General features: G+C 39.4%; 1 protein-coding gene across 2 annotated transcripts in view; it reads left to right on the plus strand.

Annotated features, from left to right (window-relative positions):
- The window catches only part of NELL1 (neural EGFL like 1), a 903,683-nt gene that overhangs the window by 195,566 nt on the left and 688,086 nt on the right, over nt 1-20,031 (plus strand). For both annotated transcript variants that reach the window (XM_003830453.5, XM_003830454.6), the window contains exon 5: nt 19,017-19,113. In XM_003830453.5, the coding sequence (XP_003830501.3) occupies nt 19,017-19,113 (97 nt within the window). The remainder of the gene's footprint in view (nt 1-19,016; nt 19,114-20,031) is intronic.

Below are 20,031 nucleotides of genomic sequence, written 5' to 3' on the forward strand. Positions count from 1 at the left end.
ATTATGTAGGGATGACATTAGCCTCTGGTAAGATGGACTCTCTGGTAAGGCCTTTGGAAAATAAAGTTATGTGGTCCAAAAGGAGGAAGCTGTCAAAATGGTGCTGAGAAACAGATGAAAAGGCCAATTTCTGGCCTTTTGTTTTTCAACGTTCACAGAATACAGTATTGGCAAGAGTAAATCCTGTTATTTGTGTCTGGATAATCTGACACTTGTTGCTAAAAGGAAATGGCCATGGCATTTATATTGGAAATTTCCTTGTAAGGCCTTGTGCATGAGCTTCTGGAGGGAGGTGGCACCCCCTCTAGCAGATCACTCTTTATCACGTCAATCACCTCATCTTCTTTTATTGTCTTTGAAGGACTATTCATTGTGTAAAATTATCTTGATCAGTTACCTGTTTACAATTTTATGACGTCTCTCATTCTTTCCTACCTGTAACCCTTGCCTCCAATAAGGAAATCAGCTCCTCAAACTTATTTTAATGCTGAGTTCCAAGCACTTGGCTAAATGCCTGGCACAGAGTGGACATTCAACAATATTTGTTGAATGAATAAATGAGGGAAGGATTACTATGCATAGCTGGCTATGTTGGGCACAAGACAGAATTCTGGGTCTTTAAGGAGCTCACATCTAACGTCTAATGTCTTTCCACAACTTTGGGGCAATGGACATAAACCCACAACTCCAAGACATTAAATACTCAGGGCCCTAAAAGAAGCAAAGGCACAGATCAACTGTTATAGGATTAGAAAATGGGAGACTTGACTTCCAGTGGAAATGAGGGGAAAGTAGAATGAACAGAGGTTTAAGAGAAAGGCTGTGTTTATATTCAGATCCAGAATTTCTCAATGGTTTCCTTTTGCTTAAGTTATTTGGGCCACAGTTTTCTCATTAAAAAAAAGATGATGATTGACTGTACGTTATGGGTTTAACTGAAGTAATGCATGGAAAGCAGTTGGGCACATAGTAAGCAGTCAGCAAATGTTAATTATTATTATTGTTAGCAGCAGTAGTAGGATAAGGAGGAGGAGAAAGAGGAGGAAACATTTATGAACGAAAATTCAGTGAATCCTGGCCAGTGGATGAGAAGACTTGGGTTCTAGCTTTTGTCTTGCTATTCAGCTCTGTGGTGATGTTTGGAAGAACTTCCGTTTTCCGGGCATCATTTGCAAAATGAGGAGTTTGAACTTGCTGATCTCTGGGTATCCTCAAATTATTATTAGTTTGCATAGAGTTGGGCTTGAAGGATGCATAGTATTTGTGTTTAAGAGCATATGGTGTGCATATGGAGGAATAACTTTCCTTCTTATTTTTATTTGTTTCTGCCTATGCCAAAAGGTTATTTAATTAAGAGAAAATAATCACATGTCTCTTGAGATCCTTCTACTCCAGTACCTGCACACTTTGGATACAGAGGAGCAACCAATCAAATATTCGTTGGTTGCTTGGCTGACTTATTTGGTTGGATATTAGAATTAGAAAGAGTCTCAAAATTCCATTTTTACAATTTCTAAATTGTGAATGAGACATTTATTTATTTTACCCTCACTCATATATACTTAGGTAAACACAGAGAAATAGAGGGAGGGTGGAAGAGAAAAAAGAGGATGTCAAAAAGGACCGAATAATATTTATCAGTTGTTTACAGTGTGTCAGGGGTTTACATATAGCATCTCATTTGACCTTCAGAACAATCCTGTGTGATGTGAGAGCAGATGTTTTTAAGGCATCTTCATTTCCATTTTGACTTTGAGACAGTAGGATCAGGGAGGTTTAACCTGTTTAAGGTCCTAGGAGCAGGAGGCATGTTAGAGGTGGGATTGAAACCCAGACCTCCATGACTCCCAAGCCATCATATTCTCACGTGCTAAGTGAAATAAGCCAGTCACAAAAGGACAAATATTATAAGATTTCATCTATATGAAATATCTAGAATAGGAGCATTCATAGAGACAGAAAGTAAATTAGAGGTTTTCAAGTGCTGGGGGGAGGGTGAATGGAAAGTTATTGCTTAATGGTTATAGAGTTTCTGTTTGGGATGATAAAAAGTTAAGGAAATAGATAGTGGTGATAATTGCATAACATTGTGAATGTAATTAATGTTACTGAATTGTACAATTAAAAATGGTTAAATGGTAATTTTTTATTAGAAACATCACAATTTAAAAAATTAATGTTATATATCAAAAACATTGAAATATATAGCTTAAATGGGTGAATTGTACATGAATTATATGAATGAGTAAATGAAATAATTATATTTCAATAAAGCTATTAAAAATCACAATGCAAGGAAATAAAAGAAAACCCAAATATACATATTGAGTAGGTCCATTATAAATCTGGGAAAATCAATCTGTAAAGTAAACTCTGAGATATATCCTCGTAAAAGTATTAAATTTTATATAAAAGAGAAGAAATTTCATGATCTTAAGGCAAAAAGACCTCACAAAGGAAAAAAATTCAGGTTGCCATCAGACATTTTGACAGCAATGTACAAAACAAGGCAAAAGTAGCATTTTCAAGAAAACTCGAGGAAAGATTGAGTGGGAAGCAGTTCCCTGTTTGACAGCTGAGTTAAGTGTTGGTGTATTATATAGCCAGTGAAGTGCTAGGAAGGTGTCTGGAACCAAGGGTCCAGCGGTTGGAAGCAAAAGAGTATATGAAACTTTTGGGAATTGCAAATAATTAACAATTCAGTTTCTGTAAAGTGAAGTGGAGAGGCTCATAAGGCCTTAGATTTCATCAAGTAGTTCATTTATTCATTCGTTTACTTAACTGATGTTTCTTGAGTGTGTTAGTATTAAGTGCCTAGTAATGCCCAGTCAGTTATATGTTACTGAGAGAGAGAGAGAGCATTGTTTATGATATCTATATAAAGGGAGGAGGAGAGGTTAAAGAGACTAGGGGAATGTGCATAGAAATTTTCATTTATGCATGGAAATGTAGTATGGCATTTACTTGAGTAATTCTTCAGCTATTCCAAACATCCTCTTTCAAATGAAAATTTGCATTTCAACCTTTTCATCAACCTAGTATTCAAAGTGCTGATGGACAATTAATCTATGTAAGATGCAGAGACAACTGAGCCAGTTCATCCATTTGATCAACATTATACAGTTGTAGGGAGATGGCTGTGTACAGGAACTGATCAGATGGATACAATTTGAGTGCATAAGTGCAAAAATAAGTGAAATGAAAACTATTCTTGAGCATATATTTTGTGACATGAGCTGCTTTAGGTACTGGGGATGCCAAGGCAAATAAGAGCTGGTTTCTGCTTTTCAGTTGCCCTAAATCTATAAAATGCTGATTACATCACAGGGTGTAAGTAAGGTAAGTACCAGGTATGGTGAGAAGAACAGAATTCTTATCTTTATGTGTACTGCTGAGTGGTCATGCCAAGACTTATCATAGTGCTTCATCTGAGTTTAGAATTGCTTGCCTTAGAGCGTATCTTCCTGCATACTTTTGTGTTAGTTAGGATGCTCTAGTTGTAAGTAACAGAAATCAACTTGAATACCTTGAGCAAAGAAGGTGAGGTTACTAAAAGGTTACCAGATTATCTCATGGAATGGACATAAGGAAAAGGATGTAGCTGGATCAATGGAAGGATGTGGAAAATCAGTAAGCATTCAGGTTACTCAGTATCCCTTCATTTATGCCCGTTTATGTTTGTATTGGTGACATTTTCAAAGCAGTTACTGTTCATGGCCTCATTGAGCCTCAACATAAATAGGTAAGTAGGGCAGGCATCATTTTCTTTATGTAAGAGGTAAGGAAATAATCCAGGAAAAGGAAATGATTTGTCTAAGGCTACATCCCAAGTTCAGTGGTTAAGTCCAGAATTTAGAATAGAGGTCTCTAACTCTTGGGTTTATTCTTTACCCATTAGTTTTCTTCAAAACTTTGTCTCACTACTATGCAGTTTTTTTCCTTCTTCGAATTCTCTCACCTTTTTAATTTTTATTTTATCATTCATTTGGTCTTGGAAATTAAAGGAGTCACCTGTGTGTCCTTAATAATAGGCTTATTTGAGACATCTCTGGCAACTATCTTTAATTTATATCCTGTAACCTGAACATGAAGGGGCCACCAAGAAAGGAGATAATTAAAGAGAGGATAGGAGATCTCAGTCATCTCAGTGATTTTCTTATTATGATCCATGAAGTACCTTACCAGACATGGGCCATTATAGTTTAAATGATGAGTTGGAGTTTGAAAAGGATTTGGAACTTCATCAGACACTCTCCGAGCTTGTAGCCCATTGTTTTCCAAACTTCAATTTTTCTTCCACAATGAACAATAACTTTTTGATTAAACAGCTGGCAGTTACTATTGAATGCCTCACATTTAATAACAAAAGTCTTCCTTCAGAACAGGAAATTTTATCTAAATTGCTTTGCTCTTCTTCCATGATTGCGAACTTCTAAAGTCTGACAGGACTGATAGCCGGAAAAAATAAAAATTTCTTTCAAGAAGTTGATGATTACTTTTTAAAAGAAAGAGCCCCCAACTAAATGAATAATTCAGTGTGCTTGCTACAAAGCAGAAGTCAAGGCACACAAGTTGTCGTCTCTGTAAACATTATTAAAAAACAATCAAGTTTGTATTGGCACATTTATATTGGGAAGATTGTAGACAGCAGCTGAGAGAAAGAGGAAAAAAAGCACCGCTTGGTAGTTAGGGACCTTCTTCACTTTTTGTTTTTGTTCTTAATAGAAGTAGCTACCATTATTCAGCTAATACTGTGCTATGCCCTTAATATATTAATTAATTAGTACTCCAACCTCAATCCCTTCCTGCCCTCCTGCTAGTACTTCCCTTTGACTGAAACCAAGTGGAACCAAAAGGAGAGGAACTTTTGATACAGGTCAGTCTCCTGTGGCCCAAAGCCAGGCAAAGAGGGGTGGAGAGTGTATCTGGCTGGGACACATGGAGAATATTCAGCTCGCCTTAATTTTATAATAAAGTTATTTGTTTTGCTGTTCATCTGCCCTATAATGCAGTCTCTAAGAGGACAGGGATATAATATTATTTTCAAAATAAATTTACTGGTGCCTGCCTATATATTATCTATCTATGTATCTATCTATCTAATCTATCTAATCTGTCTATTCATCCATCATCCAAACAACTATTATTAATGGGCATAGTCAGGAGAACTCTTTCATTTCTTTATAATGCTTTGCAAAATGGTGGGACACTGCAGGAATTTTTCTTTTATTTGTACTACTTTCTCATTTTTTTTTTATTCATGTAGAAAAACCTCTAGAAACTGTCCTGCAGAGGAAAATCCCCTCCCTGTGCCTCTTACTTTGCCTCGGAGATGCTTTAAGAAGAGGCCTGGCTGGGTGTGGTGGCTCACGCCTGTAATCCCAGCACTTTGGGAGGCCAAGGCGGAGATCAAAACCATCCTGGCTAACATGGTGAAACCCCGTCTCTACTAAAAATACAAAAAGTTATCCGGGCGTGGTGGCAGGTGCCTGTAGTCCCAGCTACTCAGGAGGCTGAGGTGGGAGAATGGCATGAACCCGGGAGGCGGAGCTTGCAGTGAGCCAAGATCCTGCCACTGCATTCCAGCCAGGGCGACAGAGCAAGACTCCGTCTCAAAAAAAAAAAAAAAAAAAAAAAAGAAGAGGCCCAACTACTTCCATCATAGGCTTGCTTGGAGCTATATCCTGTGGCTGGGGCAGGAGCTCCCAGCCAAGCCTGACTCTGCTGCTCAAGGGCAGATAATACCAAATGAGTCCTCTATCAGAGATTTTTTTTTTTTTTTTTTGGAGACATGGTCTCACTCTGTTGCCTAGGCTGGAGTGCAGTGGCACAATCTGGGCTCACTGTAGCCTCAACCTCCCTGGACTCAGGTGATTCTCCCGCTCCCACCTCAGCTTCCTGGGTTACTGGGACCACAGGTACCTGCCACCGTGCCTAGCTAATTTTTATATTTCTTATAGAGATGGTGTTTTGCCATGTTGCTCAGGTTGGTCTAGAATTCCTGGGCTCAAGTGATCTGCCCACCTTGGCTTCCCAAAGTGCTGGGATTACAGGTATGAGCCACATGGGGCCAGGCTGGCACCTATTTCGTGAGGGGCTTATGAATTTGTATTTTTGAAAAGCTTATGAGGCTATCCTACTGCCTAGTAAAGTTTGGGAATTGCCAAGAGACCTTTGGTGGTTTCCAAAGTCCTGAAAAAGTCAGAAAGTCAAAGAATACTAATCCCTGCTTGAATGTGGAGATGCCAGTGTTTGAGGTGTGTGTGTGTGTGTGTGTGTGTGTGTGTGTGTGTGTGTGTGTGTGTAGTCTATGCTGTACAAAGACTTCATGGAGAGGGAGCAAAATAATTCTTGTGTTCCTTACCATAACTGCTAGTCCCTGATATATTTTGTATGGGTTGTTTGGGAATGGTCAATCATCAGGCCTTTAGAGAGACATTCATTTGCTCTGGGAAGCTTTAAACTATTACATGAGGATGTCACACATGCTCACTGAATGACAGATGGCTTTTGGATTCTTACATATTAATATAACAAGTAGCAGATAGTGGTTGGATCAGAAGACCTTCAATGTCCTTTCCAACCCTGAGAGTCCTGGTTACCAATGTCTGTTTTATGTGAGCAGCAGGCTTTTGATTTATTATCACTGGAACCTAACACCTAAATCTTCATCTAGGTGAATAATAATATGGGTTTGCACTAAATTATCACCCACTTGTGAGCATCAGCAAGTATTTTGGAGGCAGCCAGCCTGGGGTATAATTGAACACTAGGAGCAGCACATTTTGCTCTGAACCTCTGGAAAAGATGGGACCGACGACTGTGGCCTTGATGTAACCTCAGTGGCGCCATCTAGGGAGTGATTTCACAGGTTAATGCTCCCCTCTCTTCCTATAAGGTTGTGGCTTTTAAGCACCTCTTTTATAGAAATTGTGAAGCTAACACTAGATACTATGTTCTAACCAGTTGAGCCAAGTGGCTTCAATGAGGTTTTTGGTATTTTGTCTGAAAATATTTCAAACTAAAATGTCTTTTAGATTATTCTGTGAAGATAAAGGCATTGATCTCACCTAAAAACATTAATAATGTTCCGTTTGTGAAAAGCATTTTAGACTTTACAAAGTACTTTTACAGAGCAGATGATCTGTTTTGTGCTTACGGAAAATCCTGTGTGGTAGATGTTGTTATTAAAGGTTTATGGATGAAGAAACAAAGGACTCAGAGAGGTTTAGTAACTTGTCCCAAGTCACAAAACATGAAAGTAAAGGTAAGACACAAATGGGAATTTTCTGGCTCTAGTCTGATGATCTTTCCCTGGCTAATGCTGTTTGTGTAACCCACTGGTTGAATATTTGACTTTTTTTTTTTTTTTTTGAGACAGGGTCTCACTCTGTTGCCCAGGCTGGAGTCCAGCGGTACAGTCACAGCTCACTGCAGCCTCGACCCCCCAGGCTCAAGGGATCTTCCTGTTTCAGCCTCCCCAGTAGCTTGGGCTACAGGCACATACCACCATGCCCAGCTAACTTTTTTATTTTTTGTAGAGATGTGGGTCTTTCTGTGTTACCCAGGCTGGTCTTGAACTCCTGGGTTTGAGCAATCCTCCCTCCTTGGCCTCCCAAAGTGCTGGGATTGCAGGCATGAGCCATTGAACCCGGTCTGAGTTTAGACTTTTTTTTGAGACAGAGTTTCCCTCTCGTTGCCCAGGCTGGAGTGCAATGGCACGATCACGGCTCACTGCAACCTCTGCCTCCTGGGTTTAAGCGATTCTCCTGCCTCAGACTCCCGAGTAGCTGGGATTACAGGCACGTGCCAACACACCCGGCTAATTTTTGTATTTTTAGTAGAGTCGAGGTTTCGTCATATTGATCAGGCTGGTCTTGAACTCCTGACCTCAGGTGATCCACCCACCTCAGCCTCCCAAAGTGGTGGGATTACAGGTGTGAGCCACCTCGCCCGGCCTAGACTTTTTAATAGCAGAATTAATTGAGGGTTTTAAGCCAGTGTGGCATGGCAGAAGTTTACACCTGGATTTGAATTTAGAATTCACCATTTACTGAATAGTATTAGTCAAGTCATTTCATCTCTGTGAACATCTGTCAATTGAGTATAGCAATGCTTGTCTTTTAGGGTTATTGAAAGGATTATAAAGTCTGTAAACTTTTGGCCTATAGGAGGTGCTCACTCAAAGGCAGCTCTTATAAATTTTGAGACAGTGCCTCTCCATCTCTCTGAGTTTGAGGCTAATTGTCCTTCATCATCTGCTGAAACACCCTTCAGAGACTGGAAGTTCACTGCCTTCCAGGAGTGCCCCTTCCCTCTGTATACTATAGTTCTGACTGCTAGAAAATTTTCTCTATCTTGAGCTCAAAGTGCCTCCTTACAGCTTCCACCTGTTGGTATCAATTTTCCCTCTTGGTGCTACACAGAGAAAGTTCAATTCCTCTTCTACACGACGGTCCTCCAAATATTTGAAGACCTTATTATGGCCTCCCTAATCTTTACTTCTTCGGACAGAACATCTCCGTTCCTTCAACTGTTCATCACTTGATTTGTCTCACAATGCCCTCACAATCTTTTCTGATTCCTTCTGAAGTATGTCTGTTTATTATCTGAGAAGTTCCTAGAACTAAATGCGATTATCTCTGGACAGATTGACTCAGAATAAAATGAGATAATTACTTTCTTCTCATGGTACACTTTAAGATCACAACATCCTTTTTGACAGCTGATCTTAGCTCACTGTTGACCAAAAAGGTGTTTATTTTATTTTAAGTTTTTAAATATGTATTTCTGTTTACCCTTAGATCTCACATTCTGTTTTTAAGCAGCATATTTACCCTAACTTTGGACCCTTTGCATTTTTCCATGTGAAATTTCATCTGATTTGGCCCTAATTCCTGCCTATTAATATCTCTTTTAATCCTGATAGTGTTGTGCTAAATCTGTCATGATTGAAACCATCACACCAGCTTCAAATTTTCCAGCATGTTTAAGAAGCCTATATTCTAGCCAGGTATAGTAGCATGCACCTATAGTCCCAGCTACTTGGGAGGCTGAGGTGGGAGAATTGCTTGAACCCAAGGGTTTGAGACCCTGTCTCTTTGCATGCCTATATCAAAACATCTCATGTATCCCATAGATATATACACCTACTAAGTACTCACAAAAATTTTAAAAAATTAAAAATAAACAATGAAGCATACTTTCTATTATTTTGTCAAATCACAGATACAAATACTAGTGAGGACAGACTTATATGATCTGGTTATTTGACCCTGGTACATAATCACAATCATCTCAGAATGATATCTAGATCGTGAATTTTAAGCAGAGAGAAGGGTTGGTAAGAAGTAGTGAAAGAGTGATATTAAGGACATAAAATATGGTTAAGAAGAAAAAGCACCTTTATTATTATTAGAGATCCAGATGAGGAGAGAAAAAGAAAACAGTGAAATTCAGTTGCTGGGCAAGAAAAAGCACGAACGTGACAAGGGTTTCCTAAGGGGATGAAGCAGGTCACACGCAGGCTTGATCTCTGAGAAGACCTCTCTCCTCTCTGTGGAGGGTGTTGACACCCTGCTCTCAAACCCCCTCCCACAGTGTTTGCTGATCTCATTTGAACACTTCTGACTTTGTCATGTATCACAGCAAAGGCATCTCCTTGCAGACTTCAACTGTGTGCCTTCTCTTTTTTGTTTGCATTTGTATTTACAGACAGTTGTTAAGGAACCTGCTGAGCCTTGTTATAGCCCTTCTTCCCATGCTCTGTGTGGATTTAGCTTGGAATTCAATCCTTACCTGTTGGGGGCATACTGTATTCATCCCCGTAGTCTCTCTTCCCATTACAGTCTGTGTTTTCTGATATAATGCCTGAGGTGCATTTTTCAATTTTGTCATTTTCTGAGTGTCATCTGGATTTGTTAAACAGATTGGCAGGAGGAGACTACAGAGTTCCTCTTTGGGCCATTCCTTTCATGTCCTTCTGGTTTCAGCCCTGTGTGCTGTGTGTTCCATGTGAGCAGTTAATTAACAACATCCAGGCAGCCTGATATGGAATTCAACAGATAGTTCATCGCCGGGCGTGGTGGCTCATGCCTGTAATCCCAGCACTTTGGGAGGCCGAGGCGGCGGATCTCGAGGTCAGGAGATTGAGACCATCCTGGCTAACACGGTGAAACCCTGTCTCTACTAAAAATACAAAAAATTAGCTGGGCGCAGTGGCGGGTGCCTGTAGTCCCAGCTACTCGGGAGGCTGAGGCAGGAGAATGGCATGAACCTGGAAGGCAGAGCTTGCAGAGAGCCGAGATCGCGCCACTGCACTACAGCCTGGGGGGCAGAGGGAGACTCCATCTCAAAAACAAAACAAAACAAAACAAACAAACAAAAAACCCAGATAGCTCATCAGTGTACACAATTGGCAAAACCCCCTGTCACAGTCAGTAAACTTTGAGGACCTGCTCTGAAGAGTATAACAACCTATGGACTGAATGCTGAATATTTGTTGGTGTCAAAAATAATGCTGATGACATCATGACTTTTGCTTTTCTAGTGGGGCTCAAGAAAGTTACAATTCTCACATTTTTCTTATGAGGCTAAGAGGGGAAAGGGTCTGTTATGTCCCCTTAGCATAAGGCCAAAAGAGGGGCTTAGCTTCATGTGCAAGGTCACCCATTACCATATTGGGCAGGGAAAAATGGATGGGAATGAACTTATGTTCTGTATAGGAAAATTTCTCCAAGGAGCACCTTGATATTCACTAATGCCAGCTAAAAGGCAGTAAAGATGAGGCTCTGTATAACTAAGGAAGGTCATTCCAACTTTTCTCTTCAGCAAGAGCATGAGAGCTTCTCTTCAATTCTTGGCAAAGCCCAAGATAAATCTCTTCATTTACTGTCTCATTTGGGCTTCATATTGTCTTATTGAACAGTGGCATAATACGTGTCAATTCACATGATTTACGTTGGAAATTTATTCTTTTATATAATTAGGAAAGGTACTGTGGAGTCCATTCAAAAACCTTCCTTTATCCAGGTAAATAAAAATCCAATATTTCTTCATAAGTAGTGTTGTTGAACCACCACACTGCTTTGTGTTTAGCTCTGAGGGTTTTATCTGTTAATGAGAAAATCAAGTTCTTCACAGAATATAGACTAGTCTTTTAAGCAGACAGTACACTTGTTAGGGAGAGTGTTTTAAACCAAAGTCATGAATTAAGAGAGGTTACACCTTGGGAAGAAAATTCCTAATGTGAGCCCTTTATTCAATGACTGACTTTGACAAGGAGTGTGGCAGTTACTCTTTGCCTTGTCCTCTCAAGCAGGTTTTACATTTGACTAGATGTTTAATTTTACATGGTATTATATTAGAAATGAGATACTTACACTTTAAAATATTGATCGATACTAGTGGCATGCAAAATTCCTATAATTCTCCCCGTACAGCTTAATAGGTAGCACCTTGTAAAGGCTCAAGTGAATACAAAGCCTGAGACTCATGTCTAATGGGAAGTGGGTGTTCTTCAGCCCAAAGAAAGGGTAAATTTTTGATGGTTGGAGAGTAAATGCGTTGTTTGCATCTGATAGCCTATAGGAATGTGATACATTTAGACTGATTACAACATAATCAGATTAAGCAGTAAATCATGTGCTTTTCAAAAAAGATACCATTTGGGCAGGGCGCGGTGGCTCACACCTGTAATCCCAGCACTTTGGGAGGCTGAGGTGAGTGGATCACGAGGTCAGGAGATCAAGACCATCCTGGCTAACACGGTGAAACCCCATCTCTACTAAAAATACAAAAAATTAGCTGGGCGTGGTGGTGGGCGCCTGTGGTCCCAGCTACCGGGGAGGCTGAGGCAGGAAATGTTGTGAACCCGCGAGGTGGAGCTTGCAGTGAGCTGAGATCGCGCCACTGCACTTCAGCCTGGGGGACAGAGAGAGACCCCGTCTCAAAAAAAAAAAAAAAAAAAAAAAAGATGCCATTTGATCTAATTAATTTTCAGGTTGTCGACTGCTTTTCCTGCTCTTTCTGAAATACATCTCTCTGATTTCTCTGTTAGTGAGTTGTCTGCCTGATAGATTCAAATTTGCTATCTCTATCTCTTTTCTGGGTGAGAGAGTGAGAGGAGTTTATCTTGTTCTTCCTTTTGTGCTTCTTGTATAAATCTCAAAAGATATTGATGGTAGAGGAGGACACTTGAAAAGGGTTATTACATTTCACTCATCTTCATTGACTTCATGGATCTCATGATTATCAGCATAATGTAAAGTGTCACATTTGACTTTTTCTCAGTCAGGATTATTAATTTTTGCAAATTGCTCATCATAAAGCTTTGCCATAGTAGGACTTTTATAGCTATCTGACTGTAGTTCTCCTATTCTGAATACAGTCAGGGAACTTTCATTCATTTATTCATTCAGTATATGAATTTGGCTAGGTTCTCTTCCAGATAGTAGAAATGCTGACTTGAAAAAGACAGATGAGGCTCTTTATCTTAAGGTGCTTACAGTGTGCTGGGTAAAACAAGCTAAGTAATGGAGACTGACCAGGTGGTTAGGAGTTACTTTATATAGGGTGCTTAGGGAGGGTGTCTAGTGCGGGAGATGTCTAAGCAGGTACAGGAATGCTGTGGTCAGTGTTCCATTTCCTCCAGACCCAGAAGATAATTGGTGGTAGCAGCAGTCAGGAAGTAAACACACAACTTCAGGATGGATATGATGGGCCCAAGGGTACTAGGAAAGCTATTTCCTCCTTCCTTAGCCAGGTGATCTAGGAAGGCAGCCCAAGCCACTACCAGAGTCTTGAAGACCCCTATGGGTCATGGAAGCTACCGTGTCACATGCCGAAGAGCTGAGGAATGCATCTGAATGGATCGTCCAAATGGGGAGGTTCTGAGAGACCAGGAAATAACCAACATATAGGGTGGTTAGAATGTATAAAAATAATATATAAAGAAAGAATGTATAATGTAAGGGTAGTCCTGGATGAGAACTTAAAAATAGGGCCTCTGCTTACTGCTGTTTTCATTTTCCCAGAAACATTTTTCATAAATTGGCTAAATCCAATTAAATGTCCCAAATTGACTAGGGAAAATGCTTACTACTGGACTGGGTGAAAGTGTTAAGAGTAGTGTGCTGCTGTATTTTACTCAGAAAAGCTAACTGATGGCCAGGTGTGTGTGTGGGTGTCAGGTGGGGCGGGGGTTTGGTGATAGTGTGTTTAAGCACACAATCTTATAAAATGTTTCTTCCATCTCTTCCTGTTGCCTGAGCCTATTTCCAATCTTATGTGAGTTTATGATTAACTTTCCACAAAAATAAAACTTTTATAAATGTCAAAGAATTACATTTTTGGAAGAATGTAAAAGAAATAAGATATTTACTTAGAATTTTGAGTAATTTACATAGAAAAGTTTACGATTTATGGCCAAAAAGAGTTAAAGAAAGCTGGAAAAAATGATACTTTAAAACAACAATAATAAAAATACTGAAGTTTTGGAATTCATAGAAAGTATACTTTATCGAAAAATTCTGTTTTAATGCAAAGTTTAGTATCTAAATAGATCATCAGTTTTCTCCATAATATCAGATTAAACAGCAACAGAAATGAATTTTTTTTTCTGTTACATATTAGCTTGTTCTAGCTTTAAAGTTTATAAAGGGAAAAAAGAAAGCTAAGACTTAAATGTTTATAATTGTCGAAATGTATGGCAAAAATAGACAATGAGTTCTTGCATTGTAACATTGAAATATCAAACCCTTAAATTCCCTGTCACAGTGATGTCATTTCTTTTAACTGTAAATTCAAAGCATAAATAAGCATCTAAGATATTGAGACTTCCCATCTCAGTGGGTCCATTTGGTGAGAGCTGCAGCAAGTAGGCTGGACTGGGTCACATGACCTGTGCGGCTCCACATTCTTAGGTACCCATGAGACTTACACAATGTCAGCACAGACTAAGTGCCAAGGGCATGTAATGTATTTTGTTTAATCCTCATGACAATCCATACAGTCAACAGTAATATCCTTATTTTTTAAATGAGGAAATTGAAATACAGAGAAATTAAATTACTTGATTAAAGTCATGCATTTAGTAGACTGCGGAACTGCAATACGAACCCAAACATGTTTAATCCCAAATTTATGTTGTTTTTGCTACACCACACTATCTAAGATACTTCTTGGCTTTGTGGGCGTGAAAAAGGCAACAGTAACCTTTCTGTTTTTCAGTGTGGTGTATTTTTTAGGGTAAATTATACTAGCCACAACTTCAGAATATCCTCTCCATCTCAGTGGCTTAAAATAGCTGAATTTTATTTCTCATTTAAATAGAGTCCAGTTGGGTGTGTCTAGTTGACAAGTGGCCTTTGATGTCATCCTTTAGGGATTCAAGATTCTCGGTCTTGTAGCTCTGTCCACCCCTTAGCCCTCAGAGTTTTCTCCAGGCAGCTGAAAGGGAGAAAAAGAAAAGAGATAAAGGGAAAGAGACAGCATGGAAGATACCTGAGGGAGTTTTTAAATTATTTTTTGGTGGGGTGGAGGGGCAGGCTTAGAAGTGGGGCACAACCTTTCCACTTCCGTTCCATAGCCACACTCAACTTCAAGGGAGGCTGGGAAGTGTAGTAGAGCTGTGAATCTGGAAGGAAAACAAAGTGGGTTCCAGGAGAGCTGACCAGTCTTGCCTTCAAGCTTTGATACATGAACTTGTTTCCCCTTTTCCTTCTGATAAGTAAGCCTAGTTAGGAATTTTACTTTATTTGAATGAGTTAGGTTTTCATGTTGCTCTATTAGGAAATAAAAAACCTGTCTGTGACAGCAGGACATCCCAGGATATATTAATCATGTCCTCTTTTGTTCAGTGTTGATTTAAAAGTTCTACCAAATTATTTACTGTTTTTGTTTTCCTGTATTTTAACTCTTTGATAAATAGTAGCTTGGATGGGGCTTTTGTGGCTGAAACTGCCCTTCATTGCTTGTCTAGAGAGGCAGTAGGGCAAGGTGGTCAATAGTACAGACTATAGGATCTGATTTCAAATCCCAGCGGTGTCACTCACAAGCTGCTTAACTAAGGACGAGTTATTTGACCTTGCTAAGCCAAGAACATTCACCTGAGGGTGTTGTTATGAGGATTTAGTAAATTAACATATTGAAGCCCTCAATACACAATGTCGGCACACATTAAGTGTTGTATAAGTGCTGGCTGTTATGTCTACTCTTTCAGCTCCACTTTATTCTTCATTCAAAACTCAGTGTAGTGTCTCCTTTGGAAAGTTTTCTCTGACTATGGCAGGCAGAATTCTGGTTTGTTTTTTTTTTCCCTTTCTGCTTCCAGGAAACATTGAATTTAATGCATTGAATTTTAAGGTGTGTCCATGCATGTGTCTGTCTCAGGCATTAGAAATTGGCCATTCTAAATTTGCCTGTATGTATCCCCATAGCCAGCACAGCACAGCACAGTGTCATAGAAATTGTAGGCAATCAGCTATTTGCTGATGTGAAGGAAACCTCGTTAACCAGAGTACCCTATATACCAGAAAGCTCAGTTTCCTTACCACACTGGAGAGCAAGGAGTTCACTATATTAGCTTTGACTTTCATTTTAGTTGACTTGGGTGACGCCAGATTTAAGTGACAGATCACTGTGCCCTACCTGCCTTTTTACATGATCCAGTCCACCCAAACTGTCCCTCAGGGACCAGCAGCCTTTGTGCTAAGATTCTGATTTTACTTTGGCTGGCATGTATAGCTCCCCTTCTATAGGGGTACATGTAGGAATGTGATAATTCAATTTCTTAGTTTGTGTTATCAGCATTAGTCTGTGCCGTGCACCTTTCTTGTTTCATTCATTCACTTTTTTCTTGCCTCACCATTCCCACCAGGCCTGTGATAGGAAAATTCTGTGCGTATCCTTAGCTAATCGATAATGTTTTGCATGTGTGAATTTTTAGTTTACATACATTACGGACCTTGTTGGTTTTTTCTCTATTTTTTAAACTGTTAATGTTAACATAACTTTAAGCTCACAGAAAACTTATAGGAGTGATACAAGGAACAATCATATTTGCCCAGATTCTGCATTATTTGGAAGGAAGAGAAAGCTTGTATTCATAGATGTGTATACTTACATATACAAACAGTATTGTTATTTTGAACCCTTTGAGAGTTAAGTTGTAAACATCATGACCCTCTACCCCTAAATCCTTCAGTGCCTATTTCCTAAGAACAAGACTTCCACTTAAGTATATACTGCCCAGTTAGCAAAATCAGGAAATTGAGTATCAATAAAATACTATTACATAATTTACAGATCTTATTCAAATTTTCCCAATTTTCCCAATAATGTCCTTTATGGGATTATTTCCCCCTGCCCTAGCATCTAATCCAGGATCCCATCTTGCGTATAGCTTTTATGTCTTTTTAAAGTCTCTCTTTTAACCTCCAACTGTTGTTCAGCCTTTCTTTATTTTTCATGACATTGACATTTTAAAGACCACAAGCAGTTATTTTGTGGACTGTCTTTCAATTGAGGTTTATCTGATGTTTCTTCATGATTAGATTTCCTCCTCCCTCCTCAGCAAGTTTTCTTTTTTAAAAAAATACTGTTTTTAAACTCTCTTCATGTTGATACATCGGTATCCAGTTTGTTGATTCCACCTGCTGCACAGAATTCCCTAATGCAGACTGCCTCTTGGAACAGATTGGCAGGGCTGCCAGGAAGGCAGCATCCGGCAGAGCTTCCTTGGCATCAGGATGGTGTCTTTGTGGGGGCTGTATGACATGGGAAATGAGAACACCACTTTGACACATGTGCCCTGGGTCACCCTGCTTTAGCTGGTGGTAGTGGGCCTCAGATGTTTGCTTCTTCAACTATTTCTAAGGCACATGGAGCTATTATGCTTTGCAAGATAAGGTAGGACAGGAAGTTAATCTCTTTGATTGTTTCTTCCTTCATTAATTCATGCATTTAATAAATATTGATTAAGGGCCTACTCTGCTCATTGGAGCTTATCTTCTAGCGTATTGAATACATAAAATAAACTTTTGAATCGAAAGCTCGTCTAACTGTGACAGAGGCAAAGTTTTTAAAATTGAGGTTAAGGTAAATGGTTCAACATTCTCAATTTATTAGTAAAATAGCCTTATAGAAATCATGCTTCTGCCTCGTCACCCAAATACAGTGATTTCCATTTCTCTCTGGCCTCTTTTGGTATTTACCAACATTGAACATCATTTGTGCCTCATTATCTCTATAGGGCATAAATAATTTTGCATTCCCTTTTTTCCAGTGAAAAATATTTTGTATATACTTTCCCTTGTTTCATAACTTGCATATTCATCACGCTTAATGACTGTAGTAAATTCTTTCAAGCTGATCTATAACTTACGCATATCTCTTATGTTGTAAATTTGCCTTGTGTCTAGTTTTTCCACTAATATTAGGAGAAAAAATTTTAAAGGAAGTGTGTATCATGCTTCTGTGTTAAGGCAGTTTTGACAAATAGTTTCGTCTAAAATCATTCATTCTAAGATACAAAAAAGGTTAGATTCCTATAAAGAAAACACATTCTGTCTTTTTTTTAGGAAAACTTATTTTTTCCTGATTATGTTTTGAGTGTCCACTTATAATGGAAAGATAATTAGTAGAGAAAGACCTGATGTGCTTGGAGCTTTGCCAGCTGAAAACCTTGCATGTGTTAGGAAACAGCAGGTTTCCGGTGGGGAATAGTAGAGTAATGGACTGTGCAGCTAAGATATAAGACTGCAGCGCGACAGCTCCCAACTGCAGCAGGCTCACCATCACTCACTTTCCTTGATACAAGTGGACAGTCTTTCAGTTCTTCTGCACTTTCCTTGTGAGAACCACCGGAGGAATACATCACCCTCTGGCAGGAGGCAGTCAGCTCCATCACAGCAGGGAGGACTGATGAGCTGTCCATACCTCTGGACACACCTAGGAATGATTCCACAGCAGTTGCTCAGTCCTCAGCGAGGACTCAGGAAAGCAAGAAATGGACATAGTTCTCGTTTACAGATCACTGTGTTTCATCCCACCCAGAATCTTCTGAGCATCCAATGCTGAGAGGTACTTGCCCGGGGTGAGGTGGAAGCTCGTGATCAGTGGGTGGTTGCAGGGACTATTTCTAAAGAGGGCACGAATAAAAAGATTTGTGACCAACTAACCGGACCTTGGTAGGGTGGAATAACTGAGACATTAATTGTTCGGTAGGCTCTGCTAGAAACTTCAAAGATCCTAGGTAGGGCTCTGACCTCTTCTGTATTAGTTATGTGCCTGTATGGATCAGATAAGGATTTTCTTCATATATAGAATTTTTATCTTACTTTTCCTCCATGAGAGTGGGACCTTGTGTGTCTGGTTTCTTGCTCTATTTTCTGTTGCTTAGTGTGGAGCTTAGAGCATAAAAAGTGTTCAATAAATATTTGTTGGTTGGACGATGACTTAAGCTGTGTAGTTCTGTAGAGTAAAAACATGATCATCTAGGCAGCTGCAATCTACTTGTTTAAAGGGTTCTCTCAGGTTACTGCAGAAATGAGTAGGACCTAAAGAAACCGAAGTCGGAGAATAGCAGGGTGCAAAGGAAAGTACAGTGGCTTTAGAGCCAGGCAGATAAGAGTTCTTATTCCAACTCTACTATTCACTGCTGTCTTCACTTGGTTAACTCATTTATGATTCCTAAATCTGAGCTTTCGCACCTATAACATGCGTATCAAACCACTTTCCCCACAGAGTTTGTGGGCAGTTCATTGCTCAGAGTGGACACTCAAAAATGTCACCTTCTTCCTCCCTCCCCTGCCAAAAGGGAGACAAAAGCAGGAGGGGCCCAGATGATGTGTCCAAGTGTTAGATCTCTACATTCATGTTATCTGTCATGTAAAGTGTGCCACATATTGGCTTCTCTTCATACAGCAGCTAATGGCATGCATACTTCAAACAGCATATGCACCTTTTGGTTCTGCTTTGAGCCTCTTTATTAGTAACTGTGTTCTTTGCCTTTACAGGATTTATGAGCGTGTGATAGACCCTCCAGATACCAACCTTCCCCCAGGAATCAATTTATGGCTTGGCCAGCGCAACCAAAAGCATGGCTTATTCAAAGTAAGCACTAACGTTCTTTTTACTGAAGTATATATATAGGCGATGCTCAGTTTTCTGTGTTATTGGAGCCGTGTTTATAATTACATTAGTGGGAAGGGCATGGCATAATAGCTACTAATGTTTATTGAACACTTACTTTGTGACACATGCTTTTTTATGTGCTTGACATGAATAAACTGGTTTACTTGTCACAGTAATTTGTGAAGTAGGTGCTTTGAAACCAGGCAGAGAGTTAAGTGACTTGCCCAAGGTTATCCAGTTCACTCTGCTGCCAGGGATGGATGATCCAGAAGGCAAATGATCCTCAAAATGTTGACCTCCCAATTCTGAAGGATTTACGATAATCTTCAAACTGGTTTCCCTTCTCAGATTATATGTTAATTCAGTTTAGAGTAGATGTCTAGATATGAAAAATACATCTCTGCTTCCTTGAGCTTTGGTTTAATTGCATTACTGGGAACAGAAAACCAAATACTGCATATTCTCACTTATAAGTGGGAGCTAAACACTGAATACACATGGACACAAAGATGGGAGCAGTAGACACTGTGGACTACCAGAGGTGGGAGGGAGAGAGGGAGCCATGGGCTGAAAAACTATTTGGTACCATGCTCACTACCTGAGTGACTGGACCATCCATACCCTAAACCTCAACATCATGCAGTATACCCATGTAACAAACCTGCATGTGTACCCCCTACATCCAAAATTTTTAAAAAAATAACTGCATTATTATACTTCACAGAAACATAAGGATACAGTGATAAAATAAATTAAAAAACTTAAAAATACCATGAAATTTTAAGACAGTCTTGTTCTTTGAAAGAATGACACACTTTTGCTTGTGGCTATATGGAGACTAGATATTCTAAAAATCCTTCTGCTTCAAAATGACTATAATGCTCGATAAAATACCAC

The sequence above is a fragment of the Pan paniscus genome, chromosome 9 (assembly GCF_029289425.2).
Source record: "Pan paniscus chromosome 9, NHGRI_mPanPan1-v2.0_pri, whole genome shotgun sequence".
Taxonomy (NCBI): Eukaryota; Metazoa; Chordata; class Mammalia; order Primates; family Hominidae; genus Pan; species Pan paniscus.